Source organism: Tachyglossus aculeatus, chromosome 9, assembly GCF_015852505.1.
Source record: "Tachyglossus aculeatus isolate mTacAcu1 chromosome 9, mTacAcu1.pri, whole genome shotgun sequence".
NCBI lineage: Eukaryota > Metazoa > Chordata > Mammalia > Monotremata > Tachyglossidae > Tachyglossus > Tachyglossus aculeatus.
In genome coordinates this window covers 30,629,889-30,657,111 of record NC_052074.1, presented here as the reverse complement: position 1 = coordinate 30,657,111, position 27,223 = coordinate 30,629,889, and the positions used below count along the sequence as shown (strand labels likewise).

The 27,223-nt window shown below is 46.8% G+C and overlaps 1 protein-coding gene across 2 annotated transcripts in view; it reads left to right on the top strand.

The window, feature by feature from the left end:
- The window catches only part of KLHL29 (kelch like family member 29), a 540,646-nt gene that overhangs the window by 494,938 nt on the left and 18,485 nt on the right, over positions 1-27,223 (top strand). For both annotated transcript variants that reach the window (XM_038751895.1, XM_038751894.1), the window contains exons 9-12: positions 3,577-3,775; positions 7,670-7,852; positions 11,527-11,707; positions 25,044-25,237. In XM_038751895.1, the coding sequence (XP_038607823.1) occupies positions 3,577-3,775; positions 7,670-7,852; positions 11,527-11,707; positions 25,044-25,237 (757 nt within the window). The remainder of the gene's footprint in view (positions 1-3,576; positions 3,776-7,669; positions 7,853-11,526; positions 11,708-25,043; positions 25,238-27,223) is intronic.

Below are 27,223 nucleotides of genomic sequence, written 5' to 3'. Positions count from 1 at the left end.
ATTTTACAGATGAGGGAACTGAGGCCTAGAGAAGTGAAGTGATTTGCCCAAGGTCACAGAGCAGAGCTGGGATTAGAAGCCATGACCTTCCAGCTCCCAGGCCTGTGCTCTATCCACCACCCCATACTGCTTCTCAATCGATATCAGTCGATCAATAGCATTACCTCAGAACCTACTGGTTTCAGAAAACTGTACTAAATGCTTGGGAGAGTACAAAGGGGTTAAGCGGACATGACCCTTATCCTCAGGGAGTTTACAGTTGAACAGGAGAGAGAGATACTGAAATAGATGAAAGAAAGAGGAGTGATAGTGTATATAAGCTCTGTATATAAGCAGTGCAGAGGGGTTGTGGTAATTTAAATGCATAGGTATTAACTGTGGTATTTGTCAAGTGCTTACTTTGTGCAAAGCACTGTACTAAGCACTAGAGAAGATACAAAATATTCAGGTCCCATGTGGGGCTCACAGTCTAAGTAGGAAGGAGAATAGATACTGAATCCCCATTTTGCTGATGAGGGAACTGAGGCACAGAGAAATTAAGTGAGTTACCCAAGGTAATACAGAGGTAAGTGGTGAAACTGGGATAAAGAAAAACCAGGTCCTCTGACTCTTGGGCCCCTGTTCTTTCCATTAGGCCAAGGAGAGGCTGAAGTGGCAGTTGAGGGATTAATTAGGTGTATTGTCAGAGAAGAGAGCGGATAAGTGCGAGGGAAAGAGCTGAGAGAATGCCTTAAAGCAAGATGATGAATTCCTTCTAGAAACAAGGAGGTTGCCCATCTTGCTAATGCTTCTAATAATCGAGGAAAGCAGCCACTTTGCCATCCCTGAGTATCTGTGTGTCCAGATGCAAACCCCCACCCCCAGGACTCCTATAACTTACTGAGGAGTGATGGTTTGGAGGGTAAGAACTAGAAGCAGGAAGAATGGAATGGGGCAGCAGCTTTAGAAAGGAATGTTCTGCATGCAAGGAAATTGCATCTTGTCACCTTTATGGGCCTCTACAAACGGTTGGAGAGGGAGTGAATCAAGGAGAATAATATTTTTGCCATCAGCCTTATAAGGGAAGGTAGATGGGAATGAGAGAGAGAGGGAGCAGAGAGTGTGTGTGTGTGAGAGAGAAAGGGAGATGTATATTTTTCAACCAGCAGTTGCCTTGTGCACCCACTGGGGAAGGAGATGAACTCTGAGATGAAGTTTTCTTCCCGACGAGCTCCCAGCCAGAGCCTCATTAAATTAGCCCCATTGGATTGTCCTGTTTGAAGGCCTTTTCCTGGAATGGCCCCGTATTAGTAGTGTATAGCCCCTTCCTTCTCAGCAGGTGATCTTGCAGTCTGCCACTCTGAATGGCCACTTGGCCAGCAGGTACTGGTTGATAACAAAAACTGCCTCAGCTCCGTCTCCTCCACCTTATAATAATTGTGGTATTTATTAAGCTCTTACTGTGTGCCAGGCACTGTACTAAGCACTGGGGTGGATACAAGCAATTTAGGTTGGACACAGTCCCTGTCCACGTGGGACTCACAGTCTCAATCCCCATTTTCCGGATGAGGTAACCCAGGCCCAGAGAAGTGAAGTGACTAGCTCAAGATCCCACAGCAGACAAGTGGTGGAGCAGGGATTAGAACCCATGACCTTCTAACTCCCGGGCCTGTGCTCTATCCACTGTGGGTTATATCATTTTAGAAAAGCAGCACAGCCTAGTGGATAGAACATGGGAATGGAAGTTAGAAAAGACCTGGGTTCTAATTCTGACTCCACCACATGTCTGCTGAGTGACCGTGGGTGAGTCACTTCACTTCTCTGGGCCTCAGTTCCCTTGTTTGTAAAATGGGGATTAAGACTGTGAGCCCCATGTGGGACAGGGACTGTGTCCAACCTGATTACCTTGTTTCTACCCCAGTGCTTAGAACAGTACTGGGCACATAGTAAGTGTTTAGCAAGTGCTATCATTATTATTATGGGCAAGTCACATCACTTCTCTTGGCCTCAGTTCCCTCGTTTGTAAAATGGGGATGAAGACTGGGAGCCCCATGTGGAACAGGGACTGTGTCTAACCTGATTACCTTGTTTCTACCCCAGTGCTTAGAACAGTGCTGGGCACATAGTGTTTAACAAGTGCTACCATTATTATTACTGTTTAGGAGGTAAATTACCAACCCATCCTCAGACCTTTACTGTTCAGCCACTGCTCCTCTTGCCAGCCCCAAAACACGCACTTGCACTCAGGCTCTCATCCGCCTTTATTCTGGGCTTTAAAGAGAAACGCAAGTGATTTTTTGGTCGAAAATTTACAATCTCCCTGTCAGGCGGAGCTGAGGAAGAGGGTTCGTCACTCAGGTGGAAATGCTCTAGAGATGTCGATTAATGAAAGTTGGGAGATGATTGCAGCTCCCGTTATAATAAACTCCCTGACATTCCTGCCCTTTGGAGAAGGGAGAGCGGCCACTTGGCATGTCCTAACAGCCAATACCCTGCAGCTATTTTCTAACCACCCTAGAAGAGAAACGAATGGAGAATTCCAGGTATGGGGGAGCAGTGTGAGTGAGGGGGTAAGAGGTGGGAAAGATGAGGTTCAATTAGAAGGTGAGCTTGTAGGGATCCCAGAAGGTGAAGTCTTAAGTGAAGAGAGCTGATCTTTAAAATGGAGAAAGTTGGTGGACAGCTTTTGAAGCCAGTGGTAAAGAGTTTTGCCCGATGCCCAAGGTGATGAGAAAAAATCCTAAGTTCTTTAAGGGCAGGGACTGCATCTACTAGCCTTATTGGACTCTCCCAAACACTTAGAACAGTGCTCTATGCAGAAGTGCTCAAAAACTATTACTGTTGGATTGATATTTGAAGAGTAGAAAAAGGCCATATAGCATAGGAAGAGCATGGGCCTGGGAGTAAGATGATGATGGTGGCATTTGTTAAGTGCTTACTATGTGCAAAGCACTGTTATAAGTGCTGGAGGGGGGATACAAGGTGATCAGGTTGTCCCCTGTGGGGCTCACAGTCTTTATCCCCATTTCATAGTTGAGGTAACTGAGCCCCAGAGAAGTTAAGTGACTTGCCCAAAGTCACACAGCTGACAAGTGGCAGAGCCGGGATTAGAACCCATGACCTCTGGCTCCCAAGCCCGTGCTCTTTCCACTGAGCCACGCTGCTTCTAAACCCAGCTCCGCCCTTTCTCTGCTGTGTGTCCTTGGGCAAGTCATTTTACTTCTCTGTACCTCAGTATCCTCATCTGTAAAAGATGAGGGATTAAGAACGTGAGCCCCATGTGGGACAAGGTGGGCAACCCAAATAGCTTGTACCTACCCCTGTGCTTACTACAGTGCCTGGCACATAGTAAGCACTTAACAAGTACCACAATTATTAATTATTATTATTTTTGCTACTACTACTCTGAGAGTCCAACTCCTTCCTGACCACACCACCGCTCTTGGAAAATCTTGCAAAATTACAAGATTTGGACTCATCTTGTCCACCTCTGGGCGGAATATTAGGGACACTGGGGAAGGAAGGAGGAGGAAGGGCAGGGGGCGGGGGGTTGCAGACCAAACTCTCTAAGCCGCGTGTGTGTTTTCTTCCCTCCAGTATGCAGCTGAACTGCTGGCCGTGGTCCGCCTGCCTTACATCCACCCTAGCTACCTGCTGAATGTCGTCGACAACGAGGAGCTGATCAAGTCTTCGGAGGCTTGCCGGGACCTCGTGAACGAAGCCAAGCGCTACCACATGCTGCCTCACGCCCGGCAGGAGATGCAGACGCCCAGGACCCGGCCCCGCCTCTCAGCAGGTAATAATGATGGCATTTATTAAGCGCTTACTATGTGCAAAGCACTGTTCTAAGCGCCCTGCGGGAGACCGGCGAAACCGTTTTCAGCAGCGTAGCCAGGCCGCCAAAGTGTTGCCCTGGGTCTACAAAGGTTTCTTGAGCATGGGCCTGGGAATCAGTAGGACCTGGGTTCTAATCCTGCCTCCACCATTTGTCTGGTGGGTGACCGTGGGCATGTCACTTCACTTCTCTGGGCCTCAGTTACCTCATCTTTAAAACGGAGATTAAGACTGTGAGTCCCATGTGGGACAGGGACTGTGTCCAACTTGATCAGCTCGTGTCTGCCCCAGTGCTTAGTGCAGTGCCTGGCTCGTAATAAGTGCTTGACAAATACTATAAAACTAAAAATTAAATTAAAAATAAGTAAAATTAAAATAAAAGGCCCTGGGAGTCAGAAGGTCCTGGGTTCTAATTCTGGATCCACCATCTGTCTGCTCTGTGACCGTAGGCAAGTCACTTCACTTCTCTGGGCCTCAGTTACCTCATCTGTAAAGTGGGGATTAAGACTTTGAGCCCCACGTGGGACATGGACCGTGTCTAATCTGATTATTTTATATCTACCCCAGTGCTTAGTAGAGTGTCTGGTACACAATAAGCACTTCACCAAAACCGAAAAAAAAAAAGAGAGAGAAAACTGACAAAGAGAACCCACATGCGCACACACTCTCCCTTTCCTACCAGGGCCGGGAAGAACTTGAGGTCAGGAACAGCCACCCACTTCAGGTGATGTGAATATCTTCTACCCTCCCAAACCTAATGTTCAGGTTATCCCCCCAGTGTAGGGGGTAGGCCGAGGAGAGAGGAAAGGATGTTGGGATTGATTGATATCTGTGGAAGTGTCAGGGCAAACAGGGTTTATTAAGCTATAAAAGTGAAAGAAAGTCAGATAGTAAGGTGTAAATTTCCAAATGCCTAGAAAACATCATCATCAGAGGCTCATCAATCCTTCTTAGCAAGCAGGAGTTCAAGGCTAAGCCAGCTCCCAGGGCAGATCTCTACTGACAGTGGTACCTGAATGGAGTCCTGGAGGTGAATCATGAGAACCTGAAGAAAGGCATCTCATCAGAGCACCTTCAGAGAGACAAATTGCCAGCCGTTTCCCACATTGCTCCACTGAAGTGGGCCAGGGCATGGGGCTGGAAGTGAGTTTGGGGGGAAGAGTTTGTTTTATTTCTGTGAGTCTGATGATCAGCATCCTGCCTGCCTTTCTCCAAGGGGAGGCCGCAGCGGCTGCGTAATTGTCTTGAGAGAAGGGCACGTGATTTGTCTCAGCTATATGTTAGATCACGGGCTCTTGTGAGGACAAATTACGAGCACGTCTGCAGCCACTCTGCTCTCTCCTTCCTCTTGGAGGGTTTTGCCATTCAGGATATTCCCCTGGGGTCGTGTCGTGTGGTAAGGAGCTCTCTCATGGACAGAGGATTCCACTTTTGGGCTTTCTTTTCCACCTCCACCCTGCATGTACTTTCCATGTGGTTCTCAGTTTACTGTTGTGCTGTGTCTTCTATGAAAACTAGTCTATTTGATGACCCCAGAAGCAGCGTGGCTCAGTGGAAAGAGCAAGGGCTTGGAGTCAGAGGTCATGGGTTCTAATCCTGGCTCTGCCACTTTTCAACTGTGTGACTTGGGGCAAGTCACTTAACTTCTCTGTGCCTTAGTTACCTCATCTGTAAAATGGGGATTAAGATTGTGGGCCCCACGTGGGACAACCTGATCGCCTTGTATCCCCCAGTGCTTAGAACAGTACTTTGCACATAGTAAGCGTTTAACAAATACCATCATTATTATTATTATTATTATCCCAGAGTGCTCATCTGTGGGTCAGACCTCTGAAGGGCCTTGGGTGCCCCTCCCTTAGATGATTGAAGACAGAGAGTTGAGCTCTGGGGTTACCCAGGTGGGTAGGCAACATGGCCGGGCCAGCTGACCTGGGAGGTGTGTGGCTTCTGGGAATTGAAATCTTCCCTTTGGATGAGCAGAGTAAGTTGTCAGAATGCCATTCCCATTCCCCCAAGCGTAGCAGGTGCAGAAGACGAGCTGACGGGCTCAGGCACTCTGCAGAATTTCTGGTGATGCTGGGCTGGAGAGCCTGACCCAGTCATTCAGTTGTATTTATTGAGCACTTACTGTATGCAGAGCACTGTACTAAGCACTTGGGAAAGCACAATACAGCAGTAGAGAGACAACCCCTGCCCACAATGAGACAGAGTGAGGGGCGTGCGGGTCCTGGACATATCTACCTACGGAGCAAGTAATCCATCGGCCTGCAAGCAAGTCCCAGGTTGTTGTTACAGACACGGGGGGTGGGAGTGAAGGGAGTGTGACTGAGAGGTTTTCTTCACTGTCACCTGCCTCCCTCCACTCCCTGGACCTCAATTTCTTCCCCTACCCCTCTTGGCTGTAGGATGTCCCCTCCCCGCCCCCTGGACATCCTGTCCTTCCCATTTCCAGCTGGGCAGGGGGAGATCACCTGGGGCTGTGCCCCAGTGACACACCCTAGTCTTTTTTATCATGGCCGAGGCCTGAGTCTGGAGGCTTGGAAACATGGGAGCAGAAACAAACCCGCACTAAAGACAAAAACCCATCTTTGCCTCCTGACGTTGCTGGTTCTGAGACCAACCTTCATTCCTGCTGGATGTGGTGCTGGAGACTGAATTCTTTTTCCCAGAGAAACAGAGTTTAGGTGACATTTAAAAGAGAAATGGTACCCGTAAGTGAGATCCAAGGGCCGTTTGATCTTCGCCGAGAACACATCTCTGCTAGAGCGTGTGTTGAGGCTTCTTAGAGCCTTTTGAGATCCTGACATCCGAGTGCCCCAGCCCCAAGAGTTTCAGAACAGTGAGGCTGGATTTGAGATCCAAAGCAGGTCTGTTCACTCCCAGGAAGCCCCTCTCCCTGACCTGGGACCTCTAGTCCCTCTGAAGAAGGATGGAAGGATTTTTCACTTAGGAGACTGGGGCCTCACTTGGATTTAGCCAAGTGGACTGTGTCCAATCTCATTAGCTCATATCTACCCCTATGCTTAGAACAGTGCCGGGCACATAGTAAGAGCTTGACAAATACCATTAATGCCGCCACAAAGCAGCTCACTGCCACTTCTCTATTTGTGCCTGGCTCTGCCAGTCTCCTCAAGATTCAGCCCCACCAGCTGAAATCCCCATCACAGTAAAATAACCAGCCAGGCGTGTTTAGAAAGCCATTGAGCTAAGCGCTTAGTACAGTGCTCTGCACACAGTAAGCGCTCAATAAATACAATTGAATGAATTGAGCTTACCACCCTCCTATTCTTCCTTCTCTCCCTTTCTTCCTCCCTTTCCTTTCCTCCTCCTTCTTCCCTCTCTTCCTTGCTCTTCCTCTTTTCCTTGCTCTCCTCACTCCCCTTCCCTCCCTCACTCCCTCTCTGAGCCTCTTTTCCTCCCTCAGTCTTGCTTTGCCTCCCTCAGCCTCTCTTACCCTTTCCTCAGCCTCTCTTTCCCTCCCTCCCTCCCTCCCTCAGCCTTTCTTTTCCTACCTTAGCCTCTCTTTTTCTACCTGTCTCTTTTTCCCTTCCTCAGCCTCTCTTTTTCTACCTCAGCCTCTCTTTCCCTCCCTTAGCCTCTGTTTCCTTCCCTCAGCCTCTCCCTCCCTCCTTTGAACCGTCTCTCCCTCCCTAAGGCTCTCCCTCCTCATTTTTTCTATTTTCCTCTCCATCCATCCCTCTTTCTGTCTCTCCCTCTCCCTGTTCCCAGGTCCCCAAGAGGTTTGCAATGGCAAGCCACAGTGGCATTGGAAATGCTCCACATGAAGAAGCAAGGCAGTGAGGAATGCCAAGGGTGACTGTCAGTTTGCATTTTGATGTGAGATTCCTTTTTGCAGGCGTAGCTGAGGTCATCGTCCTGGTCGGAGGCCGCCAGATGATCGGCATGAACCAGCGGGCTCTCACCGCCGTCACGTGCTTGAATCCTCAGAACCACAAGTGGTACCCACTGGCCAGTTTGCCCTTCTACGACAGGGAATTCTTCAGTGTGGTCAGCGCTGGGGACAACATTTACCTCTCCGGTGAGTTCTTCCCGGATTCGCCCTTTCCACCAACTGGCCACCCACTACCTGTCCGGCTATTGCAGAAAGGGAAACAGTGCGGCCTACTGGAAAAAGCACAGGCCTAGCTCAGAGGACCTGGATTCTAATCCTGGCCCTGCCACTTGTCTGCTGTGCAACCTTGGAAAAGTCACTTAACTTTTCTGTGCCTCAGTTCCCTCATCTGTAGAATGGGGTTTTAGATTATAAGCCTCGAGTGGGATGAGGACTGTGTCTGGCCTGATGATGATGATGACTGTGGGATTTGTTAAGCGCTTACATGTGCAAGGCACTGTACTAAGAAATGGGATGGACACAAGCAAATAATAATAATAATGTTGGCATTTATTCAGTGCTTACTATGTGCAAAGCACCGTTCTAAGCGCTGGGGAGGTTACAAGGTGATCAGGTTGTCCCATGGGGGGCTCACAGTCTTAATCCCCATTTTACAGATGAGGTAACTGAGGCCCAGAGAAGTGAAGTGACTTGCCCAAAGTTACACAGCTGACAATTGGCGGAGCCGGGATTTGAACCCATGAACTCTGACTCCAAAGCCCGGGCTCCTTCCACTGAGCCACGCTGCTTCTCCTAAATGGGGTTTGACAAATGGGTCCCCGTTTTACAGCTGAGGCAACTGAAGCCCAGAGAAGTGAAGTGACTTGCTCTAGGTCACCCAGCCGACAAGTGGCGAAGCCAGGATTAGAACCCGTGACCTTCCGACTCCCAGGCTCATGTTCCCTCCACTATGCTATGCTGCTTTTCTGATTACCTTGTATCTTCCCCAGCATTTCGAATAGTGCTTGACAAATAGTAGGTGCTTAACAAATACCATTAAAAAATGTACACGTCTCTCTGGTTATCCTGTGGAATGACTGAATACTCTTCAGCCAAGGAGATGGCCATAGACCCCAAGAGAAAGGTCAAGGAATAGGGGAATTGAGCATTTTTGTTGTAAAAAAAATAAAAAGTGCATTCTTGAAGGCATAGTCCGATGGTAGCAAGGAGGAAAGATGACCCTGTCTGATCAGCATTTGTTTAAGAGGACACTGATGTGACACTCAAGTGGGAAAGGCTGTGGTTGTGGGAACGCTGAGGAACAAAGTTCCAGAACTTCTGTTACAATATTCATTTACATTAATGCCTGTCTCCCCCTCTAGACTGCAAATTCATCGTGGGCAGGGAGCATGTCTACCAACTCTATTAAATTGTACTCTCCCAAGTGCTTAGCACACTGCTCCGCACACAGTCGGCGCTCAGTAAATACCTTTGATCGATTGGGTGTTGAGAGACATGATAGGTTCATTCATTCAGTCATAATTATTGAGCGCTTGCTGTGTGCAAAGCACTGTACTGAGCGTTTGGGAGAGTACAATGCAATAAAAGATGAACACATTCCCTGGTAGGTGCTCAAGGTTGTCAACAGTCAACAAACAGAAAACAAATGCAGCGTGGCTCAGTGGCAAGAGCCCGGGCTTGGGAGTCAGAGGTCTTGGGTTCTAATCCCGGCTCTGCCACTTGTCAGCCGTGTGACCTTGGGCAAGTCACTTCTCTGTGCCTCAGTGACCTCATCTGTAAAGTGGGGATGAAGACTGTGAGCCCCACGTGGGACAACCTGATTACCTTGTGTCTAACCCAGCACTTAGAACAGTGCTTGGCACATAGTAAGTGCTTAATAAATGCCATCATTATTAGTATTATTAATTGCCTAGGTGAAGGGGAGGGAAATGTTTCTTTTAAAGTCGCTCTGACTCTGAAGGGTCACACAGCAGCTAATGTGAGTCCTTTTGGCCCAAGCCTCCGGGATCTTCTCTTTCTCTGTTTTTGAAGCTCAGCGCCAGACTTGGATCTAGAAATTGTTAGGGACTTTTTGGAGCAGAAAAATCCTTGCCTTTTGGGGGATTTTGTTGATACCCATGCTGACAGCGTGGCGTAGTGGATAGAGCAAGGGCCTGGAAGTTATCAGGTCATGGCTCTGCCAATTGTCTGCCGTGTGACCTTGGGCAAATCACTTCTCTTTTCTGGGCCTCAGTTGCCCCATCTGTAAAGTGGGGATTGAGACTGTGAGCCCCACGTGGGGCAGAGACTGTGTCCAACCCCATTTTGCTTGTATCAATTACCGCGCTTAGTACAGTGCCTGGCACATAGTATTTAACGAATACCACAATTATTCTGGGAACTCAGTGGTCAAATACCATCTCCCTCTCATGAACCGGCAGAGTCACATGGAGTTCCTAGGGAGGTGGTGGGGAAGAGATGGGGGTTGGATTGGCTGCGTTTTCAAAGAGAAAACCCAATTTCAGTTTTGAGTGTTGACTCCTAATCCAGTCTAACAAAGTCAACACGTGTGACTTGGGGGTTTTTTGGATATTTTCTTTAGATATGAACCCTAGAATGCAAGAATATTCCCACTCATGAGACTCTAAATAACCAATTCCCACAGGATCAGTCCCTAGTAAGTGTGCATTGATTGCCTGGGGACCTAAGAGCCTTTTGCTTAGTCTGAGTAACAGAAGTGTCAGAAGAGAAAGAATCCCTTCGGGGTGTGAGCTAGGAGCCTGCAAAAGAGAGTTCCCTGGAGAGAACAGCTTTCTGGGAGAACGGTGGAAAGGTCCTCAGTTCTCCCGGAAGGAAATTTAGAGTGAGAAGTCTCCCAGGGAGTGGTATCCACAGTGGGATTGGGGCTAGAGGGAGAAAAGGAGGCAGGGGAGTGGAAATTTTCCACTCCTAATTCTCTCTCTGGTCAGCAAGTTGGATCACCAGAGATCACAGGTGCCACCGAAAATCTAGGGAATGAGAGTGGGTGTCTGAGGGTAAGCTTTGGAATACAATGTTTCAAGTAAAATAATAATAATAATGGCATTTGTTAAGCACTTACTATGTGCAAAGCACTGTTCTAAGCGCTGGGGTGGGGGAATACAAGGTGATCAAGTTGTCCCACGTGGGGCTCACAGTCTTAATCCCCATTTTACAGATGAGGTAACTGAGGTGCAGAGAAGTTAAGTGGCTTGCCCAAGGTCACACAGCAGGCAAGTGGTGGAGTCAGGATTAGAACCCAGGACCTCTGACTCCCAAGCCGGGGCTCTTGCCACTGAGCCACGCAAGTAAAATTGCAGGTAGTGAACGAGCAATCCCCACCAAAAAAGTTAGAGCCCTTTGGCCAGAAGCTTCCCATCTAGGTCATCTGAGATGTCGAGCCCAGTATTCGAGAATGAGCTAAAGCCCCTCCGAGCCCTCCCTTTCTCCTGCATGGGCCAGAATCTGGTGCAAGACTGGCAATCCCCCACGGCTCCGAGAAGACCGGATGCCCTTTCCCGAACATCCCCCCTAGGCTGATAATCTGAGTTCCTCCTGCCACTTGACAAAACGCCAAATTCAGATCGGAGGTCCAGGATCACGCACCTCCCTGTCGGTTGGACAAACCCCCAACTCTGGGATTTGGGATTACCATCTGTTGAGCGGGGAAGAGGGAAGCAGGGACAGGGGAGCGCTGAGGCCCTCCAAACTCATGCCATCCTAGATTGTAAGCTTCTCGTGGGCAGGGATCACGACTACCAGCTCTGTTGTATTGGGCTGAGGCGAAGTGCTCTGCATGCAGTTAGCGCTCAGTAAGTGCAATTGATTAATTTGTATCGTTTTTGTCCGCATCTGGGCTGCAGGGGGAATGGAATCCGGTGTCACCTTGGCTGATGTCTGGTGTTACATGTCCTTGCTGGATAACTGGAATCTCGTCTCCCGAATGACGGTGCCTCGGTGTCGACACAACAGCCTGGTCTATGATGGGAAAATTTATACCATCGGCGGTCTCAGTGTTGCAGGCAACGTGGATCATGTAGAGAGGTAATGTCTCTTGCTCTCTTCAACTCCTCCTACTGTCATTCATTCACTCATTCAATCGTATTTATTGAGTGCTTACTGTGTGCCGAGCACTGTATTAAGCACTTGGGAGAGTACACTACAGCAACAGACACCATCCCCTCCCACAATGAGCTCACAGTCTAGAGTTACAGAGAAAGACTAAAGAGTTGTGAGCAGGGACTGTGTCTGTTATAATTGCTATATTGTGCTCTCCCAAGTGTTTAGTACAGTGATCTGCACACAGTAAGTGCTCAATAATACAATAGACTGACATCTCCCCTAGATTGTATCATCATCATCATCAATCGTATTTATTGAGCGCTTGGGAAGTACAAGTCGGCAACACGTAGAGACAGTCCCTACCCAACAGTGGGCTCACAGTCTAAAAGGGGGAGACAGAGAACAAAACCAAACATACTAACAAAATAAAATAAATAGAATAGATGTGTACAAGTAAAATAAATAAATAAATAGAGTAACAAATATGTACAAACATATATACATATATACAGGTAAGCTCCTGTATATATTGTAAGCTCCTTGTGGGCAGGGAGCGGGTCTAACAACCCTGTTATAGTGTACTGTCACAAGTACTTAGCGCAGGGCTCTGCGTACAGTATGCACTCAGTAAATACTATTGATTCATTAATTGATTAATTGAAGTTCAGCGTTCCAAATTCAAGGTGAGTTCTGCCTTATGGGAATAGGGGCCTGCTGGTCACACTCTCTGGCAGCATTTCAAGTTCACCAGAGGCAAGGGACATCAGGATATCCCACTTGCCTCCACCTTCCCCATGTGATGAGGGATTTTTTTTTTCCTATGATCAGAGGAGACTGTCTTTCTGGGCAATCATATTTACTGAACGCTTGCTGTGTGCAGAGCACTGTACTAAACACTTGAACGAAGAGGTAATTGCACCTTCCAAACAAGGCGCCTTGCTGTGGGCAGGGATTGTCTCTCTTTATTGCTATTTTGTACTTTCCCAAGTGCTTAGTACAGTGCTCGGCACACACTAAACACTCAATAAATGCGATTGAATGAATGAATTGGGAGGAGGTGGGTCCCAATTCCTGCTTTCACCCCTCAAAGTCCTGGAAGGGGAAGGGCCCTGGGTCTAGAAGTGCTTTGTCAAGTTTTCCCCTCTGCCGCTTGTTTGTTTTTTCCAAAGAGGGTTTGTTCTACCCTCGCTCCCATTCCATATGGTTCTGTCGCTGCCTTCTATTCATTCTGCGTTGATAGACTCTCACCGAGGGCATGGATCAATCATTCTTATGCCGTTTCCAGTCACGGAGGGCCCGGAGTGGGTGAATGGAGAGTGGGTAAAGTGGAGATGCAGCCGATGGATAGGAAATGATACGGAAAGTGGGAGACAAGACAAGTGTCTGCAGAACTAGCCATTTAAGTAATGACCTCGAGACCCTCAGGGTCAAGTTCATTAACTCTGGGTTCCACTAGGCAAGAAGGGGTAGAAATTCCACAGGTGAGTTTCCTCAGCTAGGTCCAAGGCTGAAATTCATTGATTCAATCATGTTTATTGCGTGCTTACTGCATGCCAAACACTGTACTAAGCGCTTGGGAGAGTACATTACAACAACAAATGGAGTCATCCTGCCATTTCTGTTGGGTCAGAGTAAGGAGATTGGAGATACCCAAGGACTGAGGCCCAGAAACCTGTACGTTCCCCGAGAGTGTGGGGAGATTTGTGGAAATGAACCTCAGAAGAAGAAGTAAATGTTCCACCATAATAACTGTGGTATTTAAGCCCTACTATGTGCCGGGTACTGTACTAAGCGCTGAATGTGTATATAAGTCCCTGTCACGGTCTCCATGCCCATTTTACAGATGAGGTAACTGAAACACAGAGAAGTGAAGTGGCTTACCCAAATTCACCCTGCAGACAAGTGACGGAGTCGGGATTAGAACCCGTGACCTTCTGATCCCCAGGCCTGTGCTTGGGAGTCAGACGACCTGAGTTCTAATCCCGGGCCTGCCACTTGTTTGCTGTTTGGCCTTGGACAAGTCCCTTCAACTTCTCTGTGCCTCAGTAACCTCATCTGTAAAATGGGCATTAAGACTGAGAGCTCCATGTGGGACAGGGACTGTGTCCAACCTGATTACCTTGTATCTACCCCAGCACTTAGTACAGTGCTTGGCACATTCATGCAGTCATTCAGTTGTATTTATCGAGTGCTTACTACGTGCAGAGCACTGTACTAAGTGCTTGGGAGAGCACAATACAGCAATAAACAGACACATTCCCTGTCCCACAATGAGCACATAGTAAGCGTGTAACAAATATCACAATTATTATTAATAAGCTTGCTGAAGAAAGGAAGGCTTATTCGCTCTCTCTGTCTCTTGCTCTTTCTTTGTCCATACAGAGAAATCAAAGGGTCCAATAGAGTAGAAGAGGATAGGATTATCTCTGTTTTAATTGGGAGGATGAGCAGGCTGTTCTGCACTGGCCAAGGACACTGAGTTTATTAATTCCTCCCAGATAGCCTCCACTACCAGAAAGGAATGGTATGCTTAATGCCATATGCCGTTCAAGCCACAGAGCTCAGGAGATGAAGTCACTTCTCTTCGAGGATGTTTTCCCCTGCCTCTGAGCACTCCCTTGGAGAGTTAGAGCAGAGGGAATCTGGCTTTGGGCATTTCCCAAAATCAAATCTCATAATGCCAAGTATGTGGCCCTCTCTCCCCCAGCATGTTGGTCTCCCTTCATACTAATGTCGGTGCTGAAATGTATCTTTAGACAAAGGATCTTCCTGTTTGACCGAGGAGCTATCTGACTGTGCTATCCCCCTTTTAGACTGTGAGCCCACTGTTGGGTAGGGACTGTCTCTATATGGTGCCAATTTGTACTTCCCAAGCGCTTAGTACAGTGCTCTGCACATAGTAAGTGCTCAATAAATACGATTGATGATGACGATGATGATGACCCCAAAAGAGAATGGGAACACTGTCTGGTTTTCCATGATGCAGTGCCAAACTGGCCACTTAAACAAGCAAAAACTGATTATTAGTGCCGGCCCGTAGGATTTCTTTCAACTTTCTCCAGAAGGAGCCAGGAGCAGCTTTTTAATTTTCCTATCGATTAATAGGAGATAATGAAGATTACCATTGCGAATGGTGGTATTACCCGTATTGTTGAGGAGCATTTATATAGACTTTTATCCTTGCCAAGTAGTATGATCCTCCTTCCCACTACTCCCCAACTAGTTGTTTGTTCCTTCCAAGCTGACCTTCTAACTTCACCTTCCTCTCCACTCTACTGTCCCATGTCAGTCCCCTCCTTCACCCTCATCCCTCAGCGCTTAGAACAGTGCTTTGCACATAGTAAGTGCTTAATAAATGCCATTATTATTATTATCCCCTCAGCTGGGACCTCTCTCCTTCTCCCCAAATCTGACAGAACATCGCTCCCCCCAGATTCAAAGCCTCTGAAATTCATTCATTCTTTCAGTCATATTTATTGAGCGCTTACTGTGTGCAAAGCACTGTAGTAAGCACTTAAGAGAAGCAGCGTGGCTCAGTGGAAAGAGCACGGGCTTGGGAGCCAGAGGTCATGGGTTCTAATCCCGACTCTGCCACTTGTCAGCTGTGTGACTTTGGGCTAGTCACGTAACTTCTCTGTGCCTCAGTTGCCTCATCTGTAAAATGGGGATGAAGACTGTGAGCCCCACGTGGGGCAACCTGATCACCTTGTTTCCCTCCCCAGGGTTTAGAACAGTGCTTTGCACATAGTAAGCGCTTAACAAATGCCATCATTATTATTGGGAGAGTACAGTATAACAACAAACAGACACATTCCTGCCCACAGTGAGCTCATAGTCTAGAGGGGGAGACAGACATTAATTTAAATAAATAAATAAATAACAGATATAGACATATGTGCTGTGGGGATGAGAGGGAGGATGAAGGAAGGAGCAAGTAATAGTGGTGCAGAAGGGAGTGGGAGAAGAGGAGAGGAGGGCTTAGTCAGGGAAGGCTTCTTGGAGGAGAAGCCTCCAAGTTAGTCAGAGAAGTTAATCAGAGAAGAACGCCCAGCATCCCGAATCATATAAGCCTAGAACTTGCGTCTTTATTGATTCCCATCATCAGAACTTACATGTTTGTGCTTTTTGTACCGTCAAATATTTCCTTAACTCTGGTTCTAAACATGTTTGTCATCTCCATTAACATCTAAGCTCCTCCAGGGCAGGGAATGTATCTTTCTTTTTTTATGTACTTCCCAAGCACTGAGTACAGTGCATTGCACCCTGAGGGTGCTCAATAAATCCTATTACAACTACCTTATTAGAAAACCACCACTGTAGCAGAAGCCCAACAATCTGCACTTTAAATGCATAGGAACTGCTCAAGAAGTATGGTATTACTATCTGTAATTTTTTTTTAATGTCCCCCTCTCCCTATAGACTGCATGCTCATTGTGGACAGGGAATGTGTCTGTTATACTGTACTTTCCTAAATGCTTTGTACAGTGCTCGGCAAATATTAAGCACTCGATAAATATCAATTGATTTATTGCAGAGCTCAAAACTCAGGTTATAATGCGATGGATTGAACGATGGTGTTTATTGAGAGCTGAATGTATAATGTTTTAGTGTTCCCCATGGGTATACAGCTTCCTGAGGGAGTTGCACAACTCTCAGCTTATCAATCAATCAATTACACTTATTGAGGGCATACTGTGGGTAGAGCACTGTACTAAGCACCTGGAAGAGTACAATACACAGAGTTGGCAGACCTGTTCCCTGCCCACAGGACGTTTACAGTCTGCAGAGGGAGATAGTAGCATAAATTATGGATATGTACTTAGGTGCTGTGGGGTTGAATATCAAGCGTTTAAGGAACACAGATCAAGTTCATAGGTGCTGCAGAGGGAGAAGGAGGAAATGAGCGCTCAGTCAGGAGAGGCCTCTTGAAGGAGGTGTGATTTTAGTAAGGCTTTAAAGGTGGGGAGAATGGTGATCTGTCCTCATTGGAGAGGGAGGGATTTCCAATCAATCAATCAATCGTATTTATTGAGCACTTACTGTGTTCAGAGCACTGTACTAAGCGCTTGGGAAGTACAAGGGGTTGGCAGCGAGATAGACAAGATGGAGGTACAGCAAGTAGGTTGGCATTAGAAGAATGAAATGTGTGGGCTGGGTTATAGTAGATCAGTGAGATGAGGTAGGAGGAGAAGAGCTGATGGGGTGCTTTAAAGCCGATGGTGAGGAGTTTCTGCGTGATGCGGAGGTGGTTGGGTGACCACTGGAGGTTCTTGAGGAGTGGGGAAACAGGGCCTGAACGTTTTTGTAAGAAAATGATCTAGGCATCAGGGTGAAAGACTGCTTTTGGTGCTCTAATAAATCAGAAAACCACGATCATTTTTCAGCTAAAAATAAGTACTTGGGAAATGAAGATTTTCTTTGAACTAGATGTGTCCTCATGTTCTAGCACTTGGATAATTCTCTGTGTATGTGTGTGTGTTGGTTATCTGTTTTGAAAAGTTGCATTCACTGACATGTTCATTAATTCATTCAATCATATTTATTGAGCACTTACTGTGTGCAGAGCACTGTACTAACCACTTGGGAAGTACAAGTCAGCAACAAACTTGTAGTTCCCAAGCGCTTAGTACAGTGCTGTGCACACAGTAAGTGCTCAGTAAATATGATTGAATGAATAAATATACTAAACTAGACCCGTTATCAGGCAATAGGATGATCACATAATCAAAACCTTGTCTTGCTTGCTTGCCCTCCTTTCCCTCGACCATTTCTCATCAGAAAGCCTGAATTCTCTTTTCTAGTGTCATGTGATGGCAAGTCGCTTTAACTCAGGGTTTCGGTGTAAAATCAGGATAATTCTGTCCCCTTTGGAAAGTGTTCATGGAGCTTTATTGAACTGCTGATCAGAGAGTACACTTCAGATGTCTTCAAGAATGACTATTTTGAGCTACTAAGCTAAAGTCCCTCCAGTAAAATCACTGATTCCATTGTCTACTGTAAAAACTTCCACGAGTGTCGTGGTTTGAAATTGCCAATTGCAGTCAGAAGCAAGCTCTTTGTCCCTGCTTAAGTTGGGTCTAATTGCCAGTAAAATCCTTTCCAGTGTTCTCAAGGCCCAGTCTTCATTAAGGTGTAAAGACGGATTTCGACCTTCCTCTTCAGAGAAAGCTTTTTAGGCTTTGGGCCACAATATCTGGGAGCAAAATGTCTGGAAATTGGACTTTCGACCTTACATTCTCCATCTTATCTCGTCAATCTCGCCGCCAACCTCTAGCCCACATCCTGCCTCTAGCCTGGAGCACCCTCCCTCCTCAAATCCCACAGACAGTTACTCTTTCCCCTTCAAAACTTTATTGAAGGCACACCTCCTCCAAGAAGTCCTCCCTGACTAAGCCCTTCTCCCCTCTTCCCCCACTCCCTTCTGCGTCACCCTGACTTGCTCCCCTTATTTATCTCCCCTCCCAGCCCCACAGCACTTATGTACAAATCTTTAATTTATTTATAATAATATCTGTCTACCCCCTATTCATTCATTCGATTGCACTTATTGAGCACTTACTGTGTGCAGAACACTGCTTGGGAAAGTACAGTACAACAATTAACAGTGACATTCCCTGCCCACAGTGAGCTCACAGTCTAGAGTTGGGGAGACCGAAATTAATACAAGTAAATAAAGTTTCTGATATATACGTAAGTGCTTTGGGGTTGGGAGGGGGGAGGAGCAAAGGGATTAAATAAAATTACAGATATGTACATAAGTGCTTTGGGCCTGGGAGAGGGGAAGAGCAAAGGGAGCAAGCCAGGGGGATGCAGAAGGGAGTGGGAGACGAGGAAAAGTGGGGCTTAGTCTGGGAAGAATTCTTGGAGGAGATGTCCCATCAAAAAGGCTTTGAAGTGGAGGAGAGTGGTTGTCTATCGGATTAGAGGAGGGAGGGCATCCCAGGCCAAAGGCAAGATGTGGGCAGGAGAGACAGGAGAGATTGAGGCACACTGAAAAGTGTCGTTGTGGACAGGGAATGTGCCCATTTACTGTATATTGTACTCTCTCAAGCGCTTAACACAGTGCTCTGCACACAGTAAGCACTCAGTAAGCACGACTGACTGACTGACTGAATGAATCTTCCAACGAGCTGGTTCATCTAGTTTTCCCAATGAGCCAAATACTTCTGGAAGAATCTGAAAAGTATTCGCACTTTAAAGCTGACAAAATCCAGGGATCTTAAAAGATCCAGTTCATAGTGAAGTGGATCCGATAGAGGCCCAGAACGAGAGCTCAGTCTGATCTTACTTTCCTTGTGTCAGTCCTTTCCTAGAATAAAATAAAGATGTTTACCGTGAGACGTTGAATCCGATGCCAGATCTACTTTTCAACCCCCACTGCCTTCAGATCTAGTCAGCAGGTGCATGCGGTTGAAATGGGTGGTTGGAAATCCACCTATCTTGTTGTCATGGCTGCTTCTGTCATTTCCACTGAAAAGGTTGTCATTTTCTTGTCGTGATCACTCTGTGTAGGGATAGAAAAGTGCCTTCAGGATTTAAACATAAAGAGGCGAATGGCAGAGTAGGCTGAGTGCCCGCTTCATCACAAGCTCAACCTCCTTTCAGTTTTCTCATTCTTCAGGGCTGCATGCTAAAGATGCTGGGGGGAAAGTTTTTCCTGACGATGTAGCAAAGTTTTTCCTACACTAAAAATAAGCTTGTCATCATCATCATCAATCGTATTTATTGAGCGCTTACTATGTGCAGAGCACTGTACTAAGCGTTTGGGAAGTACAAATTGGCAACATATGGGCAGGGAAGGTGACTTCCAACTCTCTTATACTGTATAAGTGTATACTCTTGTACTTTCTTATTCTGTACTCTTTCAAGCATAGAGAAGCAGCATGGCTCAGTGGAAAGAGCCCGGGCTTTGAAGTCAGAGGTCATGGGTTCAAATCCTGACTCCGCCAATTGTCAGCTGTGTGACTTTGGGCAAGTCACTTAATAATAATAATAATAATAATAATAATAATAATGGCATTTATTAAGCGCTTACTACGTGCGAAGCACAGTTCTAAGCACTGGGGAGGTTACAAAGTGATCAGGTTGTCCCATGGGGGGCTCACAGTCTTAATCCCCATTTTACAGATGAGGTAACTGAGGCACAGAGAAGTTAAGTGACTTGCCCAAAGTCACACAGCTGACAATTGGCGGAGCTGGGATTTGAACCCATGACCTCTGACTCCAAAGCCCGGGCTCTTTCTACTGAGCCACACTGCTTCTCATGAGAACTTAACTTCTCTGGGTTCCCTCATCTGTAAAATGGGGATTAGGACTGTGAGCCCCCCGTGGGACAACCTGATCACCTTGTAACCTCCCCAGCACTTAGAAGTGCTTTGCACATACTAAGCGCTTAATAAATGCCATAATAAAAAAAAACATTTAGCAGCATGGTCTAGTGGATAGAGCGTAGGACTGCGAGTCAAAAGGGCCTGGGTTCTAATCCCGGCTCCACCATTTCTCTGCTGTGGGACGAAAGGCAAATCACTTAACTTCTAGGCCTGGTGGATAGAGCACGGGCTTGGGAGTCAGAAGGTCATGGGTTCTAATCCTGGCTCCGCCACGTATCCGTTGTGTGACCTCGGGCAAGTCACTTCACTTCTCTGAGCCTCAGTTATCTCATCTGTAAAATAGGGATTGAGACCGTGAGCCCCATGTGGGACAGGGATTTGCTTGAATCCACTCCAGCACTTAAAACAGTGCCTGGCACAAAGTAGCTGCTTAACAAGTACAGATATTATTATTATTCTCTGTGCCCCAGCTAAATCATCTGTAAAATGGGGATTGAGATTGTGAGCCCCAAGTGGGACGGGGACTATGTTCAAACTGATTATTTTTTATCAGCACACTGTTGGACGCGTAGTGAGTGCTTAACAAATACCAGCATCATTGGTATTACCACAGTGCTCTGTGCACACAGTCTGCGCTCAATAAATAGCATTGATCAGTTGAACAAAGAACAAATTCAGCTAGGCGCCGCTGGCCAGGCTCTAGCCCCACAATTAGCTTTGCATTCCCACCCTCACTTCCAGAATTTCCCTTTTCTCCGTTGGAGATAGGAAGGACGACAGTGAGTTTAGGATAAGGCCACTGCAGGTGGAGAGTTCTCTGTGGTGCCGTGTAGGCGGAAGAGAAATTGTCCCCAGATCAGGGGAAGGTTTGTTGGTAAAGTTCTCGGCCAGAGACAAGGCGCCACAGCCTCCTTGGGTTTACCAATGGAGAAATCGAGGCAAGGGAGAGGTCTTGTTTGCTTCTTTCAAAGTTTGGGGGTGCGGGGAAGGCCCAGGTGGTGGAGGAAATGGCCAGGAAACGAACAGGCTGGAAAGGAATAACGCCAGAGAAGATCCTGGCTCCATCGGCATGTTCTCCTCATTCGGGAAATTAAAGTGCGGCCTAGTTGCAGAGGGGTTATGATTCTGTAATCATCCGCTCGGAATAACCACTACTCGGGAAACTGCTGTTTGCCTGAATGTGCCATTATATGGAAATATTGAAGACTAACAACCATATCATTTTTTACTGTCTCCAGTGCTCATTTGTGGATCACTGCCACATTTGTTTAAAAAATAGATGTCTGAACTGGTGACATTGTCTAAAATGAATTCATTCATCCGTGGTTTATTAACTGTACAACTTTATGGTCAACTGCTTAATTAAATCAGATCTCGATGACCTTAAAACTCATTAAATGCTCTAATGCCCATTCTTTTCTGTTGTGCCACGTGAAAATGGGTGCCGCGGCGAACTCTGCTTCCTGCCCAAACACCCCCTTAACACTGCCCACGTCCCACTGCGCAGCCCGGTACATGCAGTGAAAATTAAAACAGCAGCTTACACGTGCCCGACACGTACGTTAACGGCTAGTTTAACTGCAGTGAAAAGACCTATCATGTTGTATTATATTTGATGATCAAATGAGTGGTGCAAGTGAAATAATCTAAGCATAAAAACCGGGCCCTGAAAGGGATTGCTACTGCATTTGCCCCGAGTGAGTGACGGGAATAATCCTGTTGTAGTCTAATTACTAGAAATTAATTTGTAGAAGCCATTTGAGCACAAGTGCCCTGGGTTTCGGTTGCCAGGGCTGTGATCGGGATGCAGTGGCATGGAACGCTATGGGAGTGATTTCTCCCCGTGCCTCGGTTGTCTCTTTTTGTCAGTCAGAGTCCCCCGGCTGCTTCCCCCAGGCCCAGAAGAGCATCAGCTGATAAATCCAGACAGAGAAGCAATGTGGCCTAGTGGATAGAGCACGAGCCGGGGGGTTCCAGTCCCGTCTCCGCCACTTGTCTACTCTGTGACCTTGGACCAGTCACTTCACTTCTCTTCCCTTTCCATCCCGGGATTCGGCAGAGGGTTTTCTCTAGACTCTAAGCTTGTTGTGGGCAGGAAATGCATCTGTTTATTGCTATATCAATCAATCAATCAATCAATCGTATTTATTGAGCGCTTACTGTGTGCAGAGCACTGTACTAAGCGCTTGGGAAGTACAAGTTGGCAACATATAGAGACAGTCAATCAATCAGTCAATCGTATTTATTGAGCGCTTACTGTGTGCAGAGCACTGTACTAAGCGCTTGGGAAGTACAAGTTGGCAACATATAGAGACAGTCCCTACCCAACAGTGGGCTCACAGTCTAAAAGGGGGAGGCAGAGAACAAAACCAAACATGCTAACAAAATAAAATAAAAAGAATAGATATGTACAAGTAAAATAAATAGAGTAATAAATATGTACAAACATATGATGATGATGGCATTTGTTAAGCGCTTACTACATGCAAAGCACTGTTCTAAGCGCTGGGGAGGATACAAGGTGTTTAAGTTGTCCCACGTGGGGCTCACAGTCAATGCCCATTTTACAGATGAGGTAACTGAGCCTCAGAGAAGTTAAGTGACTTGCCCAAGGTCACACAGCAGACATGTGGCGGAGCCGGGATTCGAACCCCTGACCTCTGACTCCAAAGCCCGGGCTCTTTCCACTGAGCCATGCTGCTTCTCTAACATATATACATATATACATTATATCATAATCTCCCAAGCACTCAGTATAATGTTCTGCACACACGTTGTCAATAAGCGCTTAGTACAGTGCTCTGCATACAGTAAGTGCTCAGCATGGCTCAGGGGAAGGAGCACGGGCTTGGGAGTCAGAGGTCATGGGTTCTAATCCCAGCTCCGCCACATTTTTTTATGGCATTTATTGAGCACTTACTGTGTGCAAAGCACTGTTCTAAACGGCACATGTCTGTTGTGTGAGCTTGGGCAAGTCACTTCACTTCTCTGAGCCTCAGTTCCCTCATCTGTAAAATGGGGATAAAGACTGTGAGCCCCACGTGGGACGAACTGATCACCTTGTACCCCCCCAGCGCTTAGAACAGTGCTTTGCACATAGTAAGTGCTCAACAAATGCCATCTTTATTATTATTATTAATAAATACGATTGAATGAATGAAAGACAATAAATCAATAAATCAAATAAGTCAGTAAATACAATGAATTCTCTGTGCCTCAGGAAAATGGGGATTCAATGCCTGTTTGTTTGGGTTTTTTTTTTTGTTTTTATTGTATTTGCAAAGCACTTACTATGTGCCAGGCACTGTTCTTCTCTTCCTACTTAGGCACTGTCCTAAGTGTTAATCTCACCCCTATTTAGTTTGTGAACCCCATGTGGGTTATTCATTCAATCATATTTATTGAGCGCTTACTGTGTGCCGAGGACTGTACTAAGCGCTTGGAAGAGAACAATATAACAATAAACAGTGGCATTCCCTGCCCATAAATGAGCTTAGGGAGAGTTTGGACTGGGGCGGGTTGGCAAGGGGATCATCTTGCATCTACCCAGTACTTAGTACAGTGCTTGACACATGTCAACACTTAGCAAATACAGTAACAAGAATAATAGTAATACTAATTAATAATAATGATAATAGCCAGAGCGCTTCTTTGACTAAGCTTTCACTTTCTTATCCAAGCCCTCCCATCGTCTCTGGGTCTTGGGCCTGTTCCCCTTACTCACCTTGATATATATATATATATATATATATATATATATATATATATATATATATGTGTGTGTGTGTGTGTGTGTGTGTGTGTGTATATATGTGTGTACATATTTATTACTCTATTTTACTTGTACATATCTATTCTATTTATTTTATTTTGTTAGTATGTTTGGTTTTGTTGTCTGTCTCCCCCTTTAAGACTGTGAGCCCACTGTTGGGTAGGGACTGTCTCTCTATGTTGCCAGCTTGTACTTCCCAATTGCTTAGTACAGTGCTCTGCACACAGTAAGCGCTCAATAAATACGATTGATCGATTGATTGATAATCACTCCTCCCCAATTGCAACAGCACTTTGTGAACATACCCATCTGGGATTTATTGTCTGTCTCCCCGTCTAGTCTATGCAAGATCCTTGTGGACAGAGATCTTGTCTGCCAACTCTATTGCATCTATTCCAACTCACCAAACTATGGGCAGGGAATGTGTCAGTTTATTGTTGTATTGTACTCTCCCACACAGTAAGCGCTCAATAAATACGACTGAATGAATGAATAAACGCTTTAGACTGTGGGCAGGGAACACGACTCTGCCAAGCAGCAAGAGGACGGGCTTGCGAGTCGGAGGTTGTGGTTTCCCATCGCAGCTCAGCCACGTGTCTGCCGTGTGACCTTGAGCAAGTCCCTTCTCTGTGACTCAGTTGCCTCATCTGTAAAATGGGGATTGGGACTGTGAGCCCCATTTGGGTCAGGGACTGTGTCCAACCTGATTACCCCAGTGCTCAGAATGATGCTTGGCAAGTAGTAAGCGCTTAACGAATTCATTCATTCAGTCGTATTTGTTGAGCGCGTACTGTGTGCAGAGCACTGGACTAAGCGCTGGGAAAGTCCAGTTCGGTAAGAGATAGAGACAGTCCGTGCCCAACAGTGGGCTCATGGCGGGGAGAAGGGACGAGGGAGGAGGGGAGAAGGATGGGGGGGGAGATGGACAACAAAAACAGAACAAGTAGACAGGCACCCATAGCATGACTCTAAATAAATGGAATTATAGATGATCTGGACCCTGAATACCTGGAGCAGAGCTGAGCCTTATCGTGGACATAAGGCCATCATCATCATTATTATTATTATTCTTATCGTACGCGCCACTCTCTCAAGTGCTCAGTACAATGCTTTGCAACTAGTAAGCACTCAGTAAATATCATCGATGATGATGTGCGCACACTAAGCGCTCAGTAAATACCACCGATTTGCTGACTGACTGTCCTCTGGCTCCCAGATATGACACCATCACCAACCAGTGGGAGACCGTGGCATCCCTGCCCAAGGCAGTGCACTCTGCGGCCGCCACCGTGTGCGGCGGGAAGATCTACGTGTTCGGCGGCGTGAACGAAGCCAGCCGGGCCGCGGGGGTCCTCCAGTCCTACGTCCCCCAGACCAACTCCTGGAGCTTCATTGAGTCTCCGATGATCGGTAAGGACTCCGCCGCTCCAAGAGGGAAAGCCGCCCTCTCCAGCGTGCGCTGGCCTGTGGGTGTTCGAGTTCGTTTGTTCGGTCATCGTTTTTAAGCGCTTATTGGGCTTGAAGCACCCTGCTAAATGCTTGGGAGAAGGCAGTATTACGATAAACAGATATATTCCCTACTCACAACGAGCTCACAGGAAGACTATGGTAGCGGGCAGTGGCCGAGACTGTGAGCCCACCTTTTAGGCTGTGAGCCCACTGTTGGGTAGGGACTGTCTCTATATGTTGCCAACTTGGACTTCCCAAGCGCTCAGTACAGTGCTCTGCACACAGTAAGCGCTCAATAAATGATTAATTGATTGATTGGTCACAGATGAAGCTGGCCATCACGATGTTGAGTTTGGGCTGGAGCGGGTTGGCGAGGGGAGGGCCGACGGCGGGCATTTTGCCCGTGTTGGCCTCCCCTCAGACTGTGACTGGGGTGGAGGGCATCCTGGACCCCTAGACTTGTTGAAGCAGCGTGGCTCAGTGGAAAGAGCCTGGGCTTGGGAGTCAGTGGTCATGGGTTCGAATCCTGACTCTGCCGCATGTCTGCTGTGTGACCTTGGACAAGTCACTTAACTTCTCTGAGCCTCAGTCGCCTCATCTGTAAAATGGGGATTAAGACTGTGAGCCCCCCATGGGACAACCTTGTAACCTCCCCAGTGCTTAGAACAGTGCTTTGCACATAGTAAGCGCTTAATAAATGCCATCATTATTATTATTGTTGTGGGAGGGGACTGCATCTGTTATCCTCCCTCAAGCGCTTAGTACAGTGCTCTGCACACTGTAAATTCGATTGACCGACTGATTGAGCGTCCTCCCTGCACCACACACACGAAGCAGCGTGGCCTACAGGATAGAGCACAGGCTTGGGAGCCAAAAGGACCTGGGTTCAAATTCCGACTCCGTCACCCATCTGCTGTGTGACCTTGGGCAAGTCACATCTCTTTTCTGGGCCTCATTTACCTCAATTGTAAAATGGAGATTAAGACTGAGAGCCCCATATGGGACATGGACTGCGTCCAACCTGATTAGCTTCTATTGACCCCAGTTCCTAATGATGGCATTTATTAAGCACTTACTAGTGCTTACATGGGGTTCACTAGCACTTACAGTGCTTAGTACAGTGCCTGGTGCATAGTAAGTGCATAACAAATACCATAAAAATATAACACCCCTCACACGCATATATGTGTGTACAAACACACACAAATTACCACTGCCTAATGAGGGAAACTTTCGCTCACTCGGTCTTGGATTGGAAACTCTCGCCAATGACGTCCACGTGGGCGGAGAAGAACGTGGACAAGCGAGCGCGGATTGTCTGAAATTAGACCTCGAGCCTTCCCCGTGGCACTCAGAGCTCCCCTCCAAAGGCAGCGTTAGTGCCTGTGGAAAAAAAAGCCTTCATTTATTTTTACCAGAATAATCGAAAATGCCACCAGAGCTAGGAATTCTCTCCCTGGGCTCATTACGCTGTCGATCAAGTGTCAAGAAGTCTCAGCCACTCTTGGAAATGTCTGTTGAAAAAGCCACCCCGGAAAATGAGATGAGTATAATAATTCTACAGATGAATTCGTCAGAGGCGGCAGAGGTGGCCGTGGAGAAAGACCAAGAATGTAGCCAATGGCGCCTGTCCCTTGGCAGAGCAGACTGCAGCCCCGGATTGAAACTTTGGTGCTTATTCTAAACCAAAAAGTTGTAGAATTGCTGTTTTCCCAACAAGAAGTGTATGCGTTATGCATCCCAACCAAGCCCACATGGCCATCGATGGGGGCTTTGGGCCTAAATGATGAGCTATTTGCTGTGGCCACAAGAAGTTCTGATGTCCCCCCCATCTTACCTCCTTCCCTTCCCCACAGCACCTGTATATATGTATATATGTTTGTACATATTTATTACTCTATTAATTTTACTTGTACATATCTATTCTATTCATTTTATTTTGTTAGT